At 46.0% G+C, this 21463-nt stretch overlaps 8 protein-coding genes across 8 annotated transcripts; 3 read left to right on the top strand and 5 right to left on the bottom strand.

The window, feature by feature from the left end:
* Positions 1-1083: 1083 nt before the first annotated feature.
* On the top strand, positions 1084-3837 carry C922_03643 (hypothetical protein; the record flags this gene model as incomplete). The annotated part of the gene is made up of 1 exon (XM_008819235.1): positions 1084-3837. The coding sequence occupies one exon, from the start codon at positions 1084-1086 to the stop codon at positions 3835-3837; it is 2754 nt and encodes a 917-aa protein (XP_008817457.1).
* Positions 3838-4924: 1087 nt separating this feature from the next.
* C922_03642 (hypothetical protein) lies at positions 4925-10435 on the bottom strand (the record flags this gene model as incomplete). Its single annotated transcript, XM_008819234.1, has 9 exons — positions 4925-5167; positions 5404-5477; positions 6894-8429; positions 8540-9334; positions 9477-9565; positions 9666-9722; positions 9866-9934; positions 10148-10204; positions 10374-10435. The coding sequence occupies 9 exons, from the start codon at positions 10433-10435 to the stop codon at positions 4925-4927; spliced, it is 2982 nt and encodes a 993-aa protein (XP_008817456.1).
* A 560-nt stretch (positions 10436-10995) lies between these two features.
* Positions 10996-12731, bottom strand: C922_03641 (DNA-directed RNA polymerase III subunit RPC6; the record flags this gene model as incomplete). The annotated part of the gene is made up of 6 exons (XM_008819233.1): positions 10996-11004; positions 11177-11572; positions 11734-11799; positions 11904-11960; positions 12178-12473; positions 12686-12731. The coding sequence occupies 6 exons, from the start codon at positions 12729-12731 to the stop codon at positions 10996-10998; spliced, it is 870 nt and encodes a 289-aa protein (XP_008817455.1).
* A 792-nt stretch (positions 12732-13523) lies between these two features.
* C922_03640 (hypothetical protein) lies at positions 13524-14318 on the top strand (the record flags this gene model as incomplete). The annotated part of the gene is made up of 3 exons (XM_008819232.1): positions 13524-13592; positions 13737-13890; positions 14134-14318. 3 exons carry the CDS (start codon positions 13524-13526, stop codon positions 14316-14318), a joined length of 408 nt encoding a protein of 135 aa, XP_008817454.1.
* A 239-nt stretch (positions 14319-14557) lies between these two features.
* Positions 14558-17091, top strand: C922_03639 (hypothetical protein; the record flags this gene model as incomplete). Its single annotated transcript, XM_008819231.1, has 4 exons — positions 14558-15412; positions 15567-16704; positions 16822-16885; positions 17058-17091. The coding sequence occupies 4 exons, from the start codon at positions 14558-14560 to the stop codon at positions 17089-17091; spliced, it is 2091 nt and encodes a 696-aa protein (XP_008817453.1).
* A 633-nt stretch (positions 17092-17724) lies between these two features.
* On the bottom strand, positions 17725-18867 carry C922_03638 (hypothetical protein; the record flags this gene model as incomplete). The annotated part of the gene is made up of 1 exon (XM_008819230.1): positions 17725-18867. One exon carries the CDS (start codon positions 18865-18867, stop codon positions 17725-17727), a length of 1143 nt encoding a protein of 380 aa, XP_008817452.1.
* A 748-nt stretch (positions 18868-19615) lies between these two features.
* C922_03637 (hypothetical protein) lies at positions 19616-20101 on the bottom strand (the record flags this gene model as incomplete). The annotated part of the gene is made up of 1 exon (XM_008819229.1): positions 19616-20101. The coding sequence occupies one exon, from the start codon at positions 20099-20101 to the stop codon at positions 19616-19618; it is 486 nt and encodes a 161-aa protein (XP_008817451.1).
* A 496-nt stretch (positions 20102-20597) lies between these two features.
* Positions 20598-21254, bottom strand: C922_03636 (hypothetical protein; the record flags this gene model as incomplete). Its single annotated transcript, XM_008819228.1, has 3 exons — positions 20598-20684; positions 20935-21002; positions 21122-21254. The coding sequence occupies 3 exons, from the start codon at positions 21252-21254 to the stop codon at positions 20598-20600; spliced, it is 288 nt and encodes a 95-aa protein (XP_008817450.1).
* Between the last annotated feature and the right edge of the window lie 209 nt (positions 21255-21463).

Genomic DNA, 21463 nt, shown 5'->3' with positions numbered 1-21463 from the left:
TTTCAGTAGTTACCTCTCTCGCGCGGATATTGAACACATATGAACATACGTAACTTCATATATGTACAATTATGTATGAGGAGAGGGGGCCATGAGTGTGGGGAGATTTTGCCACTGGCACATGTAGGATCTGAGTGAGATCACAGTTGCGTGCACGTCCTCTTCCCAGCCGCTCTTGCAACCCCCCGCTGCACCGCCCACTTGTTCATCATCCACACCAATGGAGGCGGCAGAGGGGAACAGACCATAACCACACAACTGCACAGCCGAACAACTGCACAGCCGAACAACTGCACAGCCGAACAACTGCATAACGGGGGAACTGCTTTTTTGATGGCCGTCTGTTTCGTCCCGGAAAAAGTAAAATAACACATCTGTAACCGCACGTGTATGAATACATACACCTGCCTCTTCTGCGAAGGCGAAGAGATAGCCACGTGAAGGGACGAAGCAGCTTTTTGCATGTCAAAAGCTCTAGCAGTCAATAGTGTGTCCCGTGCCTGGAGGAAGCACCGGGGAGCGATGCAGTGACACAGCTGCGCCGCGGCACCAGGAGGGATTTACAAATATATTTGATTCGACAAGACGGGTGTTTTTTCCCCCTCTGGTAACGATAACCTGGGAAATTATAAGCTAGAGGGAGAGTTGTTTCTTCTGCTATGCTTCTTCTCCTGCTGTCCTTCCTCTTCCCATTGCGAATGAAGCAATGGTCGTTGGTCAGTAGTTCCACGCGCGGCAGCTAGCTTCGCACGCTCTGCGTTTTAACTTGTACTTTTCTATATACAGCCCGAAGCGTGGGGAGAGCAGCGAATATATCTCTGTGAGTTGTTAACAGCGCGGGGAGTGGGGGTGGAAAGGTGCGAGAAGTGATGGAGGAATAGGCAGACAAGGGGAAGAGAAGCGGAAGAGAAGCAACAGACAAACTGGTAGACAAACTGGTAGACAAACTGGTAGACAAACTTGTAGACAAACTGGTAGAGCCCACTCGTGGCCGCATCCCGCGACGCCCTCCGCGAAAAGACTAAGTGCGCCCCATCCCCTCTGAACCGCTTTCCACCGTGCCCCACGAGACAAGAACGCAAAATGAAGGACGTGAAGCTGCTCCTGGAGAAGCTGCGAATCAGCCGAGAAAAGGAGTTAGAGAGGGAGGTGAAGATTTTTCTCGAGTTAAAGAGACTGAGCGATGGCACCCCCAAGGGGGATGAACAGAACGCAGTGGCGACTGAAAGGGATGCAAACGGGGTGACTAACCCAAACGGGGTGAACAACTCAATCGGAGGGAACAACTCAATCGGAGCGGACACCCCCGACAGCTACGTCAACTACCTCAACTATGTGAAGAAAAAAATCAACAACGTAAGAAGGAAGACCGTGTTTGAAAAGAGCTATTACAGAAACGTCCTCAATTGCTATGACCACAGTGAGCATTACAAGGAAGTGATAAAATACACTGCCCATGAATTGCAAGTGACACCCCAATCTGAATTGAAGAAAGCGATCCTGCAGAGAGAAAACCTCCTGACCTTCTACTATGCCTACTTGGTTAGGAAGCATTGCGAACGTAACTTTCTCAAATGTGTACATAACGATTTTATCCGATCTCTGACTTACACTTATTTGGAGAAAAACCTTTTTTTTAATTTTTTGTCTGCCAATCTGTGTGTCCTATCCAGATGCATAAAGTGTGTGGAGGTGCTCTCGGAGGAGACTTCAAATGAGAACCTTACTCATTTGCTCAATCAGTGCAGAGATGTCATTCTAGGTGTGTACAGAGAGTTGGCTACCTTGCGAGGAAAGGACAAACAAATTGAGACGGCGCAGCTGGTCGTCGATCCTAAAGAAAGTGACGATGTGTTTAGCAGCTTAGTGAAATACTTCCCCTTTTTGAATGAACCCTCTGGGAAGAGCAGCGAGGGAGGAGAAAATCGGCACGACGCCCATATGAAGGATCTATACGGGGTATATGCCTTTATTTATGTTTTCTCGAATGTCTTCTACGTCAGCTCGCTGGCGGTTAGTAGGGCCAAGGTGGGGCGACACCTTCCCGTCACTGGGATGCCAAACTGCTATGCAGACAACCAGTTGAGCGGCAATGTGGACAAAAACACGGACATCCACTTCAGCAACCATCTGAGTGGCGACCTGCACCGCTTCGCCATGTACCGAATGTGCATCGAACAGTATGCAAAGGGAGATTTCATGGAGCTGAACGAAACAATGTTATACTTCTTATCAAGGGAGAGGATGGCACAGAAAGGGGACAGCCGGGACAGCAACCACACGTGGGGCGACATCCTGCACGATTTGAACGCACTGAGGAATGCGACCGCGCTGCAGAGCCAGTTTTTCGCTGCTATAGCTGCCAAACCGATTATCGGCGACTCCCCAGTTCACTCGAACGTGAACGATGCAGCAAGCGACCCCCCCCTGCTGCCCTGCATCAACCACTTCTTCTACATCGGCATAGACTTCGACAAGACGATAATAAAAAAGGACTCCTATTCAGCGTTTTTTAAAATTTTGGAGAAAAACTATTATAAGGAGAGTGTAAGGCCTGGAAAGGACACTCTCACAGAAGAGGAGATATTCTTTTTCGATAACTTCTCCTTGGACAAGATGCAGAACAAACCGGAACCTACAACACAGGAGAGGATTGAATGGTTACACAAGATGGGTCAGTGGTTTGTCCTTAAAGAAGTCGCCATATTAGAGGAACTAAAAAGAGACAGAGAAAACAGAGAAGAAGTTTATTCAGAATCGTATTACTACTATCTGAACCAAGTAGACAAGATACACATAACATATTCTATGCTGCTATCCTATTACGATATGTTCAAGGATGTCGACGTGGATGTCTTGAACGGCCTAATCAGTGAGCATTACGAACGGTTCCAGCTGAATGACTACTTTCTGGAGGTGTTTCTCCATCTGCTCAATCATAAAATGGAAAATAAGGACTCCTTCTATTTTGACATTATCACACTAAATTTGAAGAAGCAGATTTGCCTCTATACCATAAGGAACAATTTGTTGAAGGTTAAGGAAGGGGAAGGAATAACTCTTCCCCTGTCGCCGCCATCACCGTGGAGCAAAGAGGGGGCGCCCTTTCAGAACCGGGAGGGAGCCGCCTCTCAGGAGGACTACTACCACACCTTTAAGAAGTACTTCCATGTGTACTACTCCAAGACGCACACGTACGACAAGGGACAGCGTAAATACACAGGGTCGTTCGATTACAACCGACTGAAAATCAAGCATGGTGAGTACCAGCCCAGGAGGGATGGTAATGACGATGGGGGAAAAAACCCCAACGGTGTGATCGAAAAGGTTTCACTTTGCTCCTTTTACGATAAGACATTAATCAAAACGAGGGTGTGTTCGCTGCTTCGCCACATTAACCACAAACTATCCGCCTTCATCGGAGACAGCCTCATAGACCTTGACGCCATGCTGCACTCGGACATCGCCATCTTGGTGGGGCACAACGAGCTGCTAATCAGTTTCTGCGAGAAGCATAACATCGTTATTAAGCCCCTCGTGTGCGCAGCGGCTAAGATTGAGCTCCTGACGCGCAGGAGGGGGGGCCTGACTACCAGCATGAATGGCGCGGATAGAAGGATCACTGAAGCCAGTACCAGCTTGAATCGCGCCACTCCCAGCAGCAATGATGCTACGACCGACGTGACCCCTACCACCAATTTCACCGCGAACAAAATGGCGCCCCTCACCGAAGAGCGCGACGAGGAGCTAAACGACCTGTACGATGAGAGGGAAAAGGTTATTTACTCCACGGAGAGCTGGCTAGAGATTGGCATTTTCTTCTTCGGAGACGTCTAGCTCACCGCGTCAAAAAGGCGCCAGTGAGTGCGACGGTTCGTCTGTTTGTCGTCCATCCGGTTGGCTACATGCTTGTCTACGTGTTTCCCTACATGTTTCCCCTTTTTCAAACTCGATACATCTTTGCGCCTATGAGGAGCCCGTCCTGTAACGGCCTCCCACCTAGCAGAGGGCAGCCTAGCAGGGCTTCTCTATCTTAAATCGCATTACGAGAATTAGCCCCCCATTTGTACACACCACGTCGACCGAAGGACACGCACTGAAGGCACTTTTGCAGCGCTGTGATGACCCCTTTGTTGAATCCTCCAATGGGGAGGACGCGAAATTGGGGAGACGGAATTCGTGAGGCGTCATTGAAGATACGATATGGACAACGTGACGTTAGCCAGATCTTTTATATCCTCTCCATTTCCTTTCTCCAGTTCCTATTCTCCTCTTCCCCCCTTCTTCATTTCTTCTCCCCCTCACTGTCCACTTCACCGCTGTGCGCCACAGACGAAACAATCAGAGTAACTATGACTAAGTTGCGCGGATCACGTGCGTTCGCAAAATTAAACAAAATGAATAAAAAGAAGAAATCTTTTAAATCACTTTTTTAAAGTTGCGTCACCCTTTGTTTAGTTTTTTCTGTGTCATCATTTTGTTTCATTCATGTGGGGGGACAGCGAGGGGGGAAGAAGTCAGGATCGGTTTTGTTAATCGTATTATATGCGCGGAGTAGGATGCCCCGCTTCGATTCCTTGGGGGTGAGGGCACTTGACATATAACCTCCTCAACCTTTTACAATGTCTTATCATGTGAGGTTGTTTTCACTTTTAGGGGGTGTTCCTTCCCTTTGGTAAGAGTCACGAGTGCAACGGGATAGATAAGGTCATGCGAAAGAGTTACACGGGGGAGAGGGAAAGAAAAAAAAAAAAGTTGTACAGTTTCGAAGGGTACACCTGTTTACTCTACGTAAGTACAGGAGTAACCATATGGATAAATACAGGCGACGCTTGAGCGTAAGGGCACATACATGCACACAAAACCTAAGAGGAAGGGGGCAGGTTAGGAGGTTACCCCCCCTGTTGAGCGGCTCCTTCCTCTTCTAGGCAACCTTTGTGTACAATTTCTGACTATGACTCTGCATACAAACCTCCTTAATTAAATTTTGCTCCGCTAGATATTTTATGACCGACCTTGCGACACTTAAGTTGACTTTATATTTTTCTGAGATGGTGGAGGGGGTGATGACCTTCATGTTTTTACTCTCTAGGATTTTGGACTGCAGGGCTTTGTCGATGAACACGGCGTGGTTCAGTTTCTCCTTGTTCTTTCCCTTTCCCCATTTCTGCAGAGGAGGTGAGGGGGCAAAATGGGAGCGGCAAAATGGGAGCGGCAAAATGAGAGCGGCAAAATGAGAGCGGCAAGGTGACAGGGGAAGAGAAACATTTTGCTCGATAAGCGCGTGGCCCGTGGGTATATGAGCCCCTGTGAGCTCCCCCAAGTTGTAGTACGACGCTGAGGTAGTCGCACCTCACGTCAAGTGACCACACGCATGGGCCACTGTTCAGGGGGAGTCGTTACCTTTTTCTTGCTTCTTCCCGAGGCTGCTGCGGCAGCCGCAATTTGTTCCTTTGTTTTTCTCTCCTTAGGGGGCACTGCAAAGAGAAGCGGTCGCAAGGGGGGAAGAGATACGTGTAGGGGCGTATTTAAGCTGCGTGTGAGCGTATAAGCAGGCATACAACGGAATGCAGAGCGAAGTAACAGGCGAGTTGACGCATCGGCCACTAAACGGAGTCTCCCGCCTAGAAGATATCTTTCATCTCATCGGATGACACGCATTTCATGGTATCTCATCTCATTCTTCGAGGACGTGAGCAAATGCTTACTTTTGCAGGGGGGGAGATTAAGAAGATGAAGTACTCTTTTACGGGTAGGTCAAAAAAGTCACTCGTGAAAATGAGGTTTCCTCTAAATAGTTGCCAAGTTGGTGTTTTCTATTTTTTCTGTTAATCGTTAAAATGTTTTTTTCTTTTTTTCCTTTTTGTTTTTTTTTTTTTTTTTTCATTTTTTTTCTCTCTTTCCTTCAATCAATCGTGCAATGCAGTGGGGAACATTCTTTTGGCATCTTTTTTTTTGGGCCTCCTTTTTTGGGGCCATTTTGCGGCAAAAAAGTTGTGCGTGGGGATAGTAATGCACCTGGCCCTTCTCTTCAAATGGAAGGGCCTCCTTTTTTTTTCCTAAGCCGATGTAAGTGGTTTTGTTCGCGGCCCGAGGGAGTGACTTCCCTTTTGGCGTCATTTTTTGGGGGGAACGCCGTGCGCAAAGCCGTTGAATCGATAGCGGGTCGGGGTAGCCCCAATTTGTCAACCCTGATGTGGTGAAGAAGCCGCAAAGATGTGACGAAACAGAAAAGCGTGGGCGGTATCGCGGTAGAGGCGTGCACTGCCTAGCAGTTGCTGATACATTATCCATATGAATGTTGCTACGACGGGGAGAAAGTCAAGCTAGGTACCAAAAAAAAAAAAAAAAAAAGCGCGTCATGGTATATATGGCAATAGATTAGTATATTGTATGCATAAAATGTATGCCAATATGCTCTTTTGCATTCGTGTACGGGGTAGCTCGGGACCCCAAAAATCCCGCACCCCAGATCAACTGACAAGGAGGTGCCCACGCCCCATTAAGGCTGAGAGGCAAAACTGAAATGGCACTTTACTATAACGCATGAAGAGGAGAAGCCAAATGTACGGCGCAATTGCCAACCATGCATCGGTGAGACCCTATTTACGACGTTGCATTTGCTAAGGACGCTTTCCTCATTTTCCAAGGAGGGATATCCATTCCTAACCACACACCCCATAAGCGGGGAATACCTTTATCGCACGCTGCTATGTAAATAGGAGTGAGAAAAGAAATCCTCCCCATTTTGGGGGAAAACATTTCGACTAGCCATTTGGAGAAAATAAAAAAAAAAATAAAAAAAAAGTATGAACCATTCAGGCAAATTCGCGCGTTTCTTATTTCTTTTTTTTCTTCTTCTTTTCAATTCTGGCGAAAGAGGACGAACTCACTGGGGCTATATGTCCCAGTTTGCGCCTTCTGCCTTAAGTTCGTTAAAATAAGGTACTGCCATATTTCTCTGTACAAGTATTCCGTTTTGTTCTTACATTTGACCCTTTTATTTTTGTCATAACGAAGGTAAATGAGCAATTTTTCTTTACGAATTAATTTAAATAGGGGGTCCAGGTTGTGGCACAGTTTCTGGTTAGTGTTGTACAGCATGGTTTTGTCCTTCTTGGCGTTGTTCACGCTGACGTCGCTTTCGTACAGAATTAGGTTGGCATCATCCAGGCCTTGGCTGTTTAGCGAGCTGCTTAGGGGGCTGCTCAGTGATTGGTGGAGGGTGGCATCGCCTGGTGAGCTATTCTGCATTGGTGCATCGTTCGAGAGCCGCTCCTTCCATAGCAAGTAATACAAACAAAGCACATTCCAGAAGAGCTTCCTCACCATGTACATAAAAAAAAAGTCGTAAAAGTATTTTCTTTTGAATGTTTCAATTTGGTTTATATCATGTGTTAAATAGTAGATGAGATTTTTCTGCTTTATTTCCTCCTTGGTGTATTTTAAATTCGCGTAACTTATGGAATGGTCGGATGCAGCTGCTTCGTTGTCAAGTTGGACGTCGCACGGCGCATTGATTCCTTCGTCAATTTCGGATTGGTGTGTACCAGGGGGCCTCTTGAAAAGGTGCATTCGTTTCGCGCGCCCTGCCTTACGCCCTCTTTTTATGTTCGTGTTTGGCCCCTTCGCTTCGTCTTCTACCACACCCTGTCCTTCTGCACCCCCTTCCCCCTCTGCGCACTTGGGGTTATCATCTCCTTTGGTGTCCTCTTTTTTCATCTTCCTCACTGTCTCGCTTGTCTGATCAAAAGTGACGACTTCCCCATTGGGGGTGCATTTTTTTCTGTTCTTCAAGCGGGGGAGGCTAGCACATGTAGGCGCACTTATAACTGTTGCTGTTTCCTCTTCGTTTAAGGGGAGAGACTCAACCGGGACAGACGCTTTTTCATTCCCTTCGATTAACTTACCAGAAAGGGTGTTGTCCCCATTGGGAATTTCCTCCTGTGCTTTATCCGCATCGATTGGAATAACAACCTGTTTGCAGACATCCCCTTGGCCGCTTTCCGCCGCGTCACAAACGTTGCGCACCACGGTACTGTACTGCTCCATCACCGGCTCGACGTCTAACACGTTGTCATTGAAAAATAAGTTTAAGTTGTGCAAAACGGAGCTCATTATTCCTTCGATATTTTTCCCGACAAATTGATAATTGGCTAGATTATTACTATGTATGTACTTATGTGTTTTTTTTTTTAATTTTTTTTTTTTTTTTTCCTCTTTCTCCCTGTCCCCTTCGTATTTCTGTACAACATCCGCGAGGGTAATCCTTTTCATGTCTTCTACACTCGCTTGCATCTTGTCTGCCCCATCTGCTTCGCCACTGTCCTTGGTTGTCTCTCCTGGGGCACCTGTTCCGCCGTCTTCACTTGGGTCCATTTTTTTCCCCTCCTCAGCATAAATGTCGATCAGGTTACTCTCTTCTTTTGCTGTCAGGAGGGAAGGGCATTACGAAGTGGGACACGCACTTAGGTGTGTAGGGGCGCAAAAAAGGCATGGGCTGGTGTCCCCTCCCAATGTGCGTCTTCCACTCCCCTACCGTTGAAGTAGCCCTTGTACTTGTCCACGAGGAAGGAGGTATATATCAGCTCATGCAGTTTGTAGTAAGTAACAAAGTTGAATGTTTTGAGATGTTTTTTTTTTCTCTCTTTTTTCTTTTCTATGTTATTTAGGACGCGCTGCATTAGGAAGTCGTAGTAGATTTGCTTGTCCGTATTCTGTTCCTCTGGGGAGTGTTGCTTTGTTTCCTCCGCGGGGGGTGGCCCATTCGTCTTCTTCTCTTGGTGAGCGGCTGCGGCCTTCCCTCCCTGCCCCCTTTTGCCTTTTCTGCCCGGTGCAGACTTCTTCATTTTGGCACTGTTATTTGTATTGTTATTGTTTTTGATGCTGTGGCTGCTCTGTTTGCCTTCTTTCTTTTCAATTGCTTCGACTCGGTTGGGAGAGTCCACCTGAGCATGCGGCTGTTCGGCGTTAGCACGATTCGCTTCTCTGGGACTCGGCTCGCCCCTGTCGGTTTCACCATTTGGGACCACTCCCCCGTTCTCCTCCCCATCTTGGCATCCCCTCGTGCTATCACCATTTGTTGTCTTCGCATGGGTGCTCCCCAGCTCAAGTTTCCCCTCTGGATCTGTCGACATGGCCTCCCTGCAACAGTTGGACCTGCCCCACAGTTCATCTTCCCATACGTAATTCATCTGCTCATTTTTCTGCCTATTTCTCTTGTCCCTTTCGATCTGTCTTTTCCAATTGTCCCTTTCGATTTGTTCATTTTTTTTTCTTCTTTCCTTTGCGTTTATGAGCCCTTCTTCGTAGCTTCGTATGTGGTTACACTTTCCTGCGGGGGGGGGAGAAGTCACACGTAGAAGGGACTTTTTAGCCTAAGGTGCCTCCCCCGTGGAGACAAATGCTACACATGGGGCAGCACCATTTTGGTTGATTGCCTCCCCAGTTTTGCATCTCCCCCACTGCGGCATCACCTATGTAAACGACGACCGGCACGTAGAAGCATCTGTTCGTTTTTTTGGACGTCAAGGATATCAGATCGTCGGCGGTGATTTCGCGGCTCCTACAGTGGGGGGGTTTCAAAAAATGGGTTCACAAAGGGGGTTCACAGAATGGGTTCACAAAGCGGGATAACACAGATGACTTTTTTCGCGTGGACTTACTCCCTCTCGTTTTTTTTGTTTAGAAAGAACTCCTCGAACATGCATTCTATGGTGTGTCTGCGACGGTTGGAAGAAGGTCGTAGGGTAAACAGCTCGTAAAGTCCGCGTTCACTTTAAAGGTACACGCCAACAGGTGTGCACCGGAGGAAGACGAACGTTGAAATATAATGCGACGCTGAGGCGACCTCCACATAGCTTACTCGCTTATCGGGATGTTATTTAGACGACAGTACTGGGCTAAGTCATTTTCTGCGAAGGATTTGCCGAACCTTTTGTGGCGAGAAAAGGTGTTCAAGGGTGGAGAGTGGTCTGGAAAATTTCAGTCAAGTATGCTTTCTTTTTTTTTTTTTTTTTTGGTCCCACTTGATGCTTCCCATCTGATCCTCTACTACCACTACGGGCAACAACGCATGCACCGTACCAAAATTAGGACGACATTTCTATATTTTTTTCTTCTTTTTTACCTTCTGTGTAGACCTTACCTTTTGACGACCCGAATAAACTCCTCGCAGTCACTCCTCGTTATTTCGCATTCTTTCCTGAGCAGGTTGAGGAACAGATGAAGTGGCATCACTACTCAGTAGCGAAAAAAAAAAAAAAAGGGGTGCCACAATTTGCCCCCACTTTATCCGTTACAGCCAGGTGAGGGGATCACCTCCACCCTTCCAAAAAAAAAAAAAAAAAAGGTTCCATTTTTACGAATCATACTGCAGTATTTTTTGTTCCTTTATCCGGGTGTAATTCTTTTCCCTTTTTGTTCTTCCACTCATAATGGTGCGGGTTGTCTTTTTTTTTTTTTTTATGTCCCCTTCAAGTGTGTCACCCGTTGAGGACGGAAACACACAGTGGCACGTTAAGCGGTACACTACATTAGGCACATCACGTGTACTTATACCTATGTTAATAATTTACTCGCAATTGATTAAACTGTTCTCTTTGTTTTATCCACCACTCGTTTGGGAGGAGAAGAAAAAAAATGGTAATAAAGTTACAGAGGTGTCTTTTCCTCCAATTTGACAAATGCACTCGCAAGTTTGAAAAAAAAAAAAAAAAAAGGACACACCTATACGATGGGTCTTCAAAAATGGACAAAAAAAAAAAAAAAAAAAAAAAAAAACAGATTGACAATGGTATACAAATTTAAAGAGAATTTAATCCATTTAAACTAACCCACGCTTCGCTTTTCACTTCGTTTCGAGCATACGTCGCGTATATGGCGAAACATAGCATACAAAAAAAAGAAGACAAAAAGGGGAACAATCCACTCCAGTCTTGACCCTCTAACGGGTGCTTAACTCGCGTCTATTTCTTCTTGTCCGACGGGAGGGTGCTACTCATTCTGTAGGAAGGGCAGCGAATGGGAAGGAAAACCAGGATGAGTGGCCGAATGGGGCTGTGTAAAGATGGGTGGGCTGACATGCGAGGCGGCCATACCACGTTGCTAACCGAGCAGCATCTCCCCTCATTGAGAAGCAAGCCTGCCAACCGCCCACCATACATTCGCGCATTACCTCCAGATTAAGGTAAAAATTCAAGTAGACGCACTTCTTCGGATTAATAGCCGTTTTCGTATCCGAGTTACATTTATTAAAAATATCGCAAGAAAAGCAGGGGAAGTTGCTCAAGTAGTTTTTCTTCTGATTATTGTAATAATAAATTATCTCCTCGTCGTTACCATTTCTGTAAATTTTGATTTGCTCCTCATACAGCAAAGTCTTTATTACTCTATATATGTCATTGTCGGAGAAGTAGCCGACGCTGTTGTTGACGTTTTTTATGTAATTAATGACGGACATGACATTCGCTTTGTTGTTGTTGTTGTAGAGGTAAAAGCAAATGTTCTCCCGTATGTAGTCCACCACGTCTTGGTTGAATTCTCCGTCGGTGTAAAAGGAGCCTCCTATGACCTGCGCGGTGGAGTGGAATGGAGGCAACAAAGAGTGATAACCAGCAACATAGTGACGGAGAAAAGGCTAAACGGCGCTGTAAGACCCCTTGTGCTGCTACGAATAGGGTCCTCTTCGGATAGTCAGTTGGACCCCCTTCCATGCCCACTCAATTGGATTACCTTTTCTGAGGCCTCTAAATCGTACAATATATACATTTTGCGATTTTTCACGTGGATGTTATTTACCTGAACGGGGGAAAAAAAAGGTGCAAAATTGCCTGAACGGTTCATATTTTTTTTTTCATTTTATTTTATTTTATTTTTTATTATTTTTTTTCTTCCTGCCTTACCTGCTTTATCAGCTTACACTCGCACAGCAGCTTGACGCCCTTCTGAACTTGGTGAATCTAAAAGAAAAGAGGGACAGAATAAGAGTGAGGGCATGTTTGTCCTTCCCCGTTACACGCGTGTCCACAACATGGACGAGCTATTTTGAACATCTGAACGTTGTAGTTCAAAAGAAGTGTCCCGTTCAGGCAACGGGTCTAGGTGTATTTTTTCTTTTTTCCAAAATTATGACCAAGTCAGGTAAAAAAAAAAAAAATACATATATATATATCTTACTAGCAATTTGGTTTGCTTCCTCAGGTCAGCTGTCCAAATTCCATTATTTTGGCTATTTTCCACTTTGGTAAAAATTAAAAAATCAATGTCACTCAGCTCTTTCAATTTCTTCGTAACTTCTTCACTGCGCATCCTCGTTTTGATTGTGTTGTTTTCATTCTTTATCGCGCAGGCTCTTGCGTTTTCGAGGATATTCAGCGCGTACACAATTTCGCTTCTCCGTAGCTTTACATTTTTTTTCTTTTCATATATTTCTTCCAGATTTTCTATGTTGATGAAGTCCTTGTGGTCTATTCCTGCACATGGTGGTAACAAAATGGAAGGTGCGTGGTGGGTATAGCTGTGATTGGAATGACCTGACTTGGTTGGGCGCTCTCTGAAATGCTCCGTCGCCGCTCCTCCGCTGCTCCTCCGCTGCTCCTTTACAGCCGCGAACGGTTGCCCACACGCCTGCCCCAATGTGCGCAAATGTCGTACAACACAACCCTCGTACAGGTGCACACTGTACCTATTTTGTAGATATCCCTGACTAGCTGCCTATTGTTTGCGTTCATTTTCCCCCCCGGTAATGTTGACTTAAGGACTTCCTACGAGCTTTCCTGGGGGGGATCGCGAAAAGGAAAGAGGCAAGGGGGAATGGGCAGTTGGATGCAGAGTTGTACATTCCCATGATTTTTCATTTCTCAGGTAGGAGAAAAATCAGATAGAATAAAATAAAAAAAAAAAAAAAGCAGAATTTTCCTTGTCGCTTAAACGGGGCTCCAATGAAAAGAAAAAAAAAAAAAAATAGGACGAGTTCCACGTGAAAAAGGAAAACGCCACCGGTGCGAAACGAGAACGTCATTATTGCTAATAAAGAACAATAATATTGAAAAAAACTTCACAACACGGTTTAAAAAGCGTTTTTTTTTTTTTTTTTTTTTTGCATTCCCTTCCCTTTGTCATTTAGGGGATACCACGCGGTGTATACATATACGATATGTATCAATAAGATATGTAAAATCCCGCGCTCCCTTAGTAGAGGACCCCTCCTTCAAGGCAACCTACACAGATGTCCGCCCCTGCGCATTCGCACCACGTGCCCTGAAGTGACGAGAAAACATCGAGGCGTCGTTTTACCGTTTTTACGATTTTCTCGTATTACTTTTTATCGAGCAAAATCCTGTGAAGGAATGCATTTAAAAGGCGACGAGACGTACATGCTATTGAACGAAGTGAATGTGGCATTCCTACAGCCAACTTGTGATGACATGAGAAGAGATCGAACAGGGAAGAGAGAACGGGTCGACTAGCAGAGAAGAATACGCTACATGGTCCGTGTATGTCATCCCCCCCATTACCAAACAATGGATGACGATACCAAGGATGATAGCAACCTTAATAATTTCGTATCCCAATTGAATACCTTAAACAAGGTACATCTCTCTTTTGTGGATGATGTCGCTGTGGGTGTGCCCACATAGGCGCAAGCTGGAACACGTGAGCGTTGAGACAAACCTGTTTCTGTGTGTGATTTCTCAGAGTGGGGATCTCTCCCCCCAGTTGGCACCCTTATCCAGCGTTTCGTCATAAAGTGCTTCATAACGGAACCATCCTTGAGCCATTATCTCTTTACCGTGTCCTCCTTCCCCCCTTCTGAGCAGCTGATAAGTTCCTTCAAGGAGACCTGCAAGATATCGTCCTACTGCTTCGATAAATGCGTGAGCTACCCGGGTAAGCCAGAAGAGAAGAAAGGAAAAAAAGAGGGGGAAAAAAAAGGAGAAAAAAAAGTGACAGAAAAGAAAACGTGACAAAAAGTGAAAGTACGTACCAATAAGGCATGATAAACGTGGCAACGTGTCGCAGTCACTCACAGGCCAAAGGGGAACCCAGAAGTGGACAACCCACCCTGATATGACCCAACGAGAGACAACCTCCCCCCCGTTACTTTATCCCTCCTGTCTTACCCCTTCTTAGAAAAAAGCCTGAGCAACACGAACAAGAAGTGCATCTGGAATTGCACACAGAGATACGTAGAGTGTGACTACTTCATAAAAAATCGATCGAAAGATAACTCGGAGCTTTCAAAGGTGAACATTCTGGACGGGGTAAAGAATTCCACGATGTTGACGAAAGGGAAGGATAAATCTACCTCATTATAAAGGATTAAACGGGAGGAGCATGCGAAGCGGGGCTGGCCAAACACAGTGGCGTGGTTTTTCAGCGATTGGCAAAAACTGGGCGAAGTTTGTCCGTAACAGTTGGGGGAATTTTTTGGGGGGGCGTTTTTCTTGACCATTCTTTTTGCCCTTTGGAGCATTTTTGTGGAGTATTTTCCCCCCCACCCACCACCTCTTTTTATTTTATTTTTTTTTTTTTTTCCTGTTGGCCCCTACCTACAATGGAACAGAAGGGCCACTTCAAGGAGCCCTTTCTCTACGTGGAAACGAAAGACGCGGAGGAGGAAAAGCGTCAACTGTACTTTTGCTTTGTGGAGAGATGCTTTGACCACCTTTTGCGACAAAGCGATGAGTACATCCTCGCGACAGTGAAGAAAAATGGGTCGCTCATTTCGTTTTTCTTTTCCCATTTGTTAAGTGCGAATAGGAGTTACGATTTACCGTTCGATCGACGGGAGGAGGAAAAGGAAAAGGACGCAGAGAAGCAGAGGCAGAGGAAGAAGGGGCTTTCCCCATTTGATAAGCACATTTTCCAACTGTACGTGAAATTGGTCAGAATTTACCTGAACAGGGACAGGCGGGAAACGAGTACAATAAAATCGACCTTGATAAAACTCCACGTCTTTATGGACATCATCATGATGTTCCATCGATCGAAAAAGAGAAAAAAGGAAATAAAAAAGTTGTTAAACGAGGCCTACACACTGAACAGAATAAATTTCCTCAACATAAGTAAGTATTTGTCATTCCTGTACGAGGAGGTGAAGACTTTGAAGGATCAGATCGGACGGTATGCTCACAACAGGGGGGGGAATCTACCGAACCTCCTCTCCAGGATAAACGAGTTTCTAGTTGCTGTGTTCTGTTTTGTCAATTTTTTTCACCCCTTCAATTATTTCGATCGTGGCCAAAATAAACAGACGAATGATTTGATCCTCCTAAGGTTGATATTTTATCGAGGCGTGGACATGGGGTCTTCCTCTCTGTCTACTTCTGCGCCGGAGATTCTCAAGGGAGAGGAGGGTTCCGGAGGCAGTTCCTTCCTCCATTTGGTGGTTCAGACCTACTTCGAAATGGTAGGCCCACAGGAGAGGCACCTTTCGACTTCACATCGCGTTCGCAGCCGGAGGAAAGGGAAAGCTCATCGGAACGTGCGGCAACACCTTCACTAATTCACTGCTTCCACGTCTTCTGCTCATTCCACTCCTTCCACGTCTTTCCCCCCCTTAGATTCACCACCTGTACGATGACACCCTGAAGGAGCCCACTCGCAAGGACCTGCTCTACCTGCGGCATCTCTTCGCGGAAATACTAACCATGTTGGTGAAGTACCTCCTTCTCCACGGGAACGAAAAGAACAAACTCGTAGTCGTCTCCATCATTATCGACATGCTGAAACAAACAAGTGAAGAAATGAATCTCCTCTATTTCCTACGAAACGACATGCAGCTATGCGATTGGAGGTTTCTACGAACATTTGTCCTGAAGGAGAAACTCGATGTGGATTTTTATTTCTACCTGAATGATTTTCTAAGAGTGAATAGCAAAAAGAGAGTCAACAAAATGTGTCAGATGAAATATCGACACGAGATCGAGAGCATCATGGAGATCACCAGTTTGAAGGATGTCGGTGTTGTAGTGAAGGTGTTACGGAGGAACAACTTCGACGTTGGCAAAGCGGTGGAGGACGTCCTCGCCACGGGGGTGGGAGCCGGGACGAGTAGCGATGATCGAAGTGAGGATGAAGAAAGTACCGATGGCCCAAGTGGAGCTGACCAAATTAATGATGATGGACGGAGCCCTGGACGCCTTGTCAAAGAGAGCAACCGAGCCGATCACGCCAAACCACGCGCGGCTGCAAAACATAGGCAGAGGAACATCCTGGACGTGCTGCGTGAACGCACACGGATGGAAAAGCCCCACAGAAGGAAAATGAGCAAAAGTAGATACAGCAATGATGACCTAGGGGAAGAAAATAAAAACAAGATTTTCGACCTCCTTGATAGGTCGAGCAATTCTGATGGCTTCTCGGGGGATGCTTCGCTGGAAAAATTCCAGAATGATCTGTTGCCCTGCACGTCGTACAGGAGGATTCGTGAAGAGGGGAGCGGCGCCAGTGATGGGGGCCTCCCACGTGGTGGTGCTGCTGACCGGCGTGGTGGTGTTGACAGGTGTGGTGATCCTGATCGACGTGGTGGTGTTGACAGGCGTGGTGTTGCTGGCCGGCGGGGCGTTCCTCACTCGCGTGGGCATGCCAAGCGAGGAGAAGGAATGTTTAGCATAAGCAGGCCGCCCCTGCAGCAGCGTGGCACTAGGACTCCTGAGGGTGCAGAAGGCGCGCCGAAGGGCGACGGGTGTTCTGATGGAGGTAATAAAAGCTGCGTTTCTTCAGTGTGCCCCTTTCTCTGCGCTATAGCTGGCGCTTTCCCCTTCCTGTGCGCTATAACTGACCCTTTCCTTTTCCCTTTTTTTTCCTTCCTCGTAGGAAACAGGACCAAGCGGTACTACATGAAGAAGACGACCAACAAGGGGAAGTCCCACAGACGCCAGTAAGAAGGAGAAATGGGAAGAGAGGAGCGTCTCCTAAATGAGGCCGCTACCCTGCACAACTTTTGTTGGTAGAGCTCCACCACCCCAATCGGATCCACCTCATCCTCACGCCCATTCCGAATGAACAGACCTACTACTCACGTTCTTTTTTTTTTCTTACCCCTCGCAAAGGTACGACAAGAAGATGAGTCGAGGAATGCTCTGACACGAAGAGGTGCATTAAAATGTCCAGCCATTTGTCATTTTTTTAATTTTGCAAAAAATAATAGGAAAAATGTTAAAATATCTTTTCACTCTACCATTTGCTCGTTAATCCGTTTCTGCGTCTTTCGCATGGAGGGTAGCCTCCCCCGATTGATTCACTTTGCTGTGACGACCAAGTGCAAAAGCGGGTGTCATTTATGGTGCATTTCACCGTTTCGAATGCGGCACATAACCTGGGCAGTGTTATTTCCTGCGACGGTGTGTTTCTCCCGTTGGGGAATTCCCCCCCTCGTAAAGTCGATAAAAAAAAAAAAATAATTTTTCAAATTTGCTCCGAAGTGAGCCAATCGTTTTTGTGTGCACATAGGGGTTGGAGGGAGATAAGTCAAAAGGATGGACATGGTGGGGTAATCAGCTTGGTCACTGTGTGTGGTTTAGGGTTTAGGTTTAGGGGTTCGTGTTAAGGGTTTAGGTTAGAGTATTCACTTGGCCTACCCGTGAATTGTGCAAATGTCTATGTCCTAATCGACGTAAGCACAAAGGTGAGTGACGTCCCATCTTAAGAGGGCCAACTGCAGAGGCGCTTTCTGTGTCAGCTCAACTGCGTCATAAGTTCACCGCTTGGTTCGCCCCGTCACTCCTGCGCGCGCGTGTCCCCAGTGCGCAACAAATCAATGTGCCTCTTCAGCGTGATGTTGTTCTGACTGAGCTGCTCATTCTCTGTGAGCAAAATGTCGTACGATGTTTGGATCTTCTGCAACTCACGTTGATGTTTCTCATTTATATCCATGTAGTAGTTAATATATTTGACGAGTAGGATCCTCTCCTCGTAGAGGTCATCGATTTTGTTATATAGCTTCGCTGCATCATTGCCATTTAGTAGGTTCTTGCACTTTCCCATCATACGCTCCTTATTTTCCTCCCCCCATCTGTTATCTTCCCTTAACGTTTTATTTATCAAATCGAAGTTGTCGGTGAAGAAGTCATTTTCGTCGGGCTCATGGCAGGCGGAGAGGTCATCCGATGCACTCTCCTTATCACCTGCCGCGTGCGTTTCCACCCGCTTCTCCGTCCCGGTAAGGCAACTTCTCAGCAGCCTTGCCCTGGCCTTTTCAACTTTACTTCCCGCATCGACCCCGTCGGAGCTGCCCCCTTTTACATCTCTTCCCCTCTCGGAGTAGCCAATGTTACTTGTTCTCTTCAGCAACGATTTAGAAGTTTTAATAAAAGCACTCGATACTTTGTCGTAGCTTCTGTTAATGTATGACTGCAGCATTGTTGTGTTAAGCATCATGTTGTTGCGGTGGTTGTTCTTGTTATTGTCGTTATTGTTGTTTTTTTTTTTCTTTTTGCTCTCTTTGTCTAGCTCTTCTTTTTTTAGGGACTCACTAGTGGAGCTATTCCGTGGGGACACAATATTGTTGTCGTCGCTTTCGTACAGTTTGTGAAATTCGACATCGCTGCGTGGGGTGGGGATCTCACTCTGTCCTTGGCTCTTCTTCCGATCGGACCGCTGGTCATCGGTCAGGCCGCTCTCCCTTTTGTGGCTCTCCCCATGGACACTCCCTTTCTGCCCCTTTTGTCTCTGGGCAGATTGCGCGTCTTTGGCGATGCCGCACTCAACCGTATCGACCCCCATGTCCAGTTCGGCCCGCTTCCCACTCGGTGTCACTTCCCCCACCTCGGCGCTGTGTGTGCCGCCCTCCGTTTTCAGCGTTGTGTCGGGGACACCGCTGTTCTCGTTGCTTAGCCCCTGTTTAATATTTGTCGAGTCCATTTTCTTGTGAAGCCAGGAGGCGACGATGTGGCAACTACAGCGTGGCGACTGCAGCGTGGCAAATACAACGTGACAACTCCAGAGAAACAATTTAATAACGAGGGAAACACTCCAACAACGCTGGAAGTACAAGTTTGTCCTCCCCCGGAAAAAAAAAAACAAATATGCCTACTTTGCGTACAATTAAAACAAAAAGAGTGACGCATCCCAGAAATGCAGAATAACAACGGAATTTGAAAATCTGCAAAAAAAATGGGGAGCACTATGTTCCCAATTGGAAGTACAAGTAGGCAGGCAGGAAACCCTCCCTTTGTGCACAAATCAGATACGACGCCATGCGACGTGGTAGTATGCACTTTTGGCTGAATGTGTTTTGCCCTCTTGTATGCTTAAAAAGGAAATTATGTGCTTGTTAAAATGGAAAAAAAAAAAAGTTCGTTACAAAGTGGTTAAAAGTTGGTTAAACGTGTGGCACACGGGGAAATTACACAATTGGTGTATTCCCCTTCTTTCTCCAATTGGTATTTTTTTTTTTTCCGTTCTCAAAACAGGCGTAACTTCGCACTGGAGGGGCAGTTGTTATTTCCCCTTCTAAGCATCCCAATGCAGAGTTTGTACAAAGAGGAGGGCGCAGAGGTGCTTTAAACGATGGGTTAAGAAAAAAAAACTACAATGGGGTCTGCTGCGATGTAGTGTACAACGCTGTGACGTACAACGCGGTGGTGCGCCGCTCCGCTCTGCCCCTGCCTCACAGCGCTAACAGGTGGCCGTAAAAAAAGTAGCCACAGGCCACCCCCAAAATGGTACTTAAAAAAATGAACACGTTGAAAGTCATAACGATAAGCATCAGCGCGAAGTCAATTGTGTAATTGAGAAAAGACAACCACCCGTACAGAGCACTTTTGCAAGAAAAGAGGATGCTTAACAGGGTAAGCTGGGTCTTCAATCCATTCGAATCTTTCATGAAAGCTTTTTTCTTCAACACTTTAACATACACAGATAGAAAGCCCAACATAATGCAAACAATGTTGCAGAGGAAAAATTCGTATTCATTCTTCACTTGCAAAAAATCAAATAAAAATTTTATATTTATATCGTTTGAAAAATACATAGGCATTGGATAGCCATCTTTGCTTTTGGCGCTATGGCAACAGTTGCTTTCAATTTGTGTCGGCAGGAGGGCATAAAAAAGGGGAAGAATAAGACACCACATGCTGTTTGTTTTGCTCTTCATTTTTACGTTTGACCAAAGTTGCGTTTGTTCCTCTTTTCTGTGCGTCTTCACACGGATAGGTGATTCTTCTCCGTGGTGTCTAACTGGAAAGGTTGATCTCTTTTTGTTGGTTTGACTATGTGCAACGGTGTAGGGTCCCTGATGACGGGAGGGGAATGCTTATACGTGCTTTTTTCTTTTTCCTGTTTTACCTGACTGAAAATAAGCTGACCTGTTCAGGTAATATTTTCTCTGTGAAAAACCTTTCCTGTTTTACTTATTCGACAAATGTGATTGTACAATTGGGAGAAGCATCCCCTGGGGTGGGTATAAAATACTCGTGCAGATTCGCCTTAACCTCTTGAACGGGTGTTCTCTTCATGGGTTGTTTTTCTTAGATGGGTATTCCTTTTAACAGGAACAAAATGTGTGCACTTTTTTTTTTTTTGACTAGCTAATTTGATTCGCTACTTATCTTGGCTTCTTATTTTGGCTAGTTGCCTGCCCAATCTGTTGATTACCTCGAGAGATCAACTTCGCTCTTCGGGATGAGACCATTCTCCCGAGCGATCCTAATTTTTTCGTACAGTTCTTTGCGTTGTTTCTGGGACAAGTGGGTGAGAAGAAAAAAAAGAAAATAGAAGCGACGTGGTGTGTGGTAGGGCTGCGTGGGTACCGCCCTCTTGGCAGTTACAACCATATCGTTAAAAAAAAAAAAAAATAAACATATATTTATGAACATATTCTCTGCTGTTAGTAGGCGTTAATCCCACCGCAGTCATTGCCATTAACACTTCACACTTTTTTGCTGAATGCATCCAACAGCGCTATGTTCACGCTTGACTCGTTCTTACTTCCTTCCTCATGTAGTGCTTGTACGAGTAATGTACCGCGTCGTTCCACATGTGAAAGAAAGAGTATCCTGCGGGGGGGAAAGGTGCGCATGAGGGTGGACCCGCCGATACACTATGGATGTTACATTAAGGACGGTACACTATCGCCTCTACACCATCGCAGACTAGCCGTATTGCAAAATCTAACCCAGATATATGGTCAGCCCCACGAGGGAATACGCGGTGGTGGTATGGAGAAAGGTGTAAAGCTTTTCCTTCTTCACATAAAAGGCGTAGTAGTTCAGTTTGAAGAATCTGAAGAACTCGAATTTCACCCCCATAGTATGCGCCACGTGTGCTACGCCGTAGGGGCTTTTATGCAAATGGAAGGGGGGTAACACCAATACTCCTCTCGGCGTTTCTCTGCATTCGCATCGTGCGGTCAGGTGATATTGCAATTGGGATAGCGATTGGAATTGTGATTGCAATTGGGATAGCGATTGGAATTGTGATTGCAATTGGGATAGCGATTGGAATTGTGATTGCAATT

The sequence above is a fragment of the Plasmodium inui genome, assembly GCF_000524495.1.
Source record: "Plasmodium inui San Antonio 1 unplaced genomic scaffold supercont1.16, whole genome shotgun sequence".
NCBI classification, from domain to species: domain Eukaryota; phylum Apicomplexa; class Aconoidasida; order Haemosporida; family Plasmodiidae; genus Plasmodium; species Plasmodium inui.
Note: the sequence above shows the minus strand (reverse complement) of the source record. Positions and strands in the feature narration are given on the sequence as shown.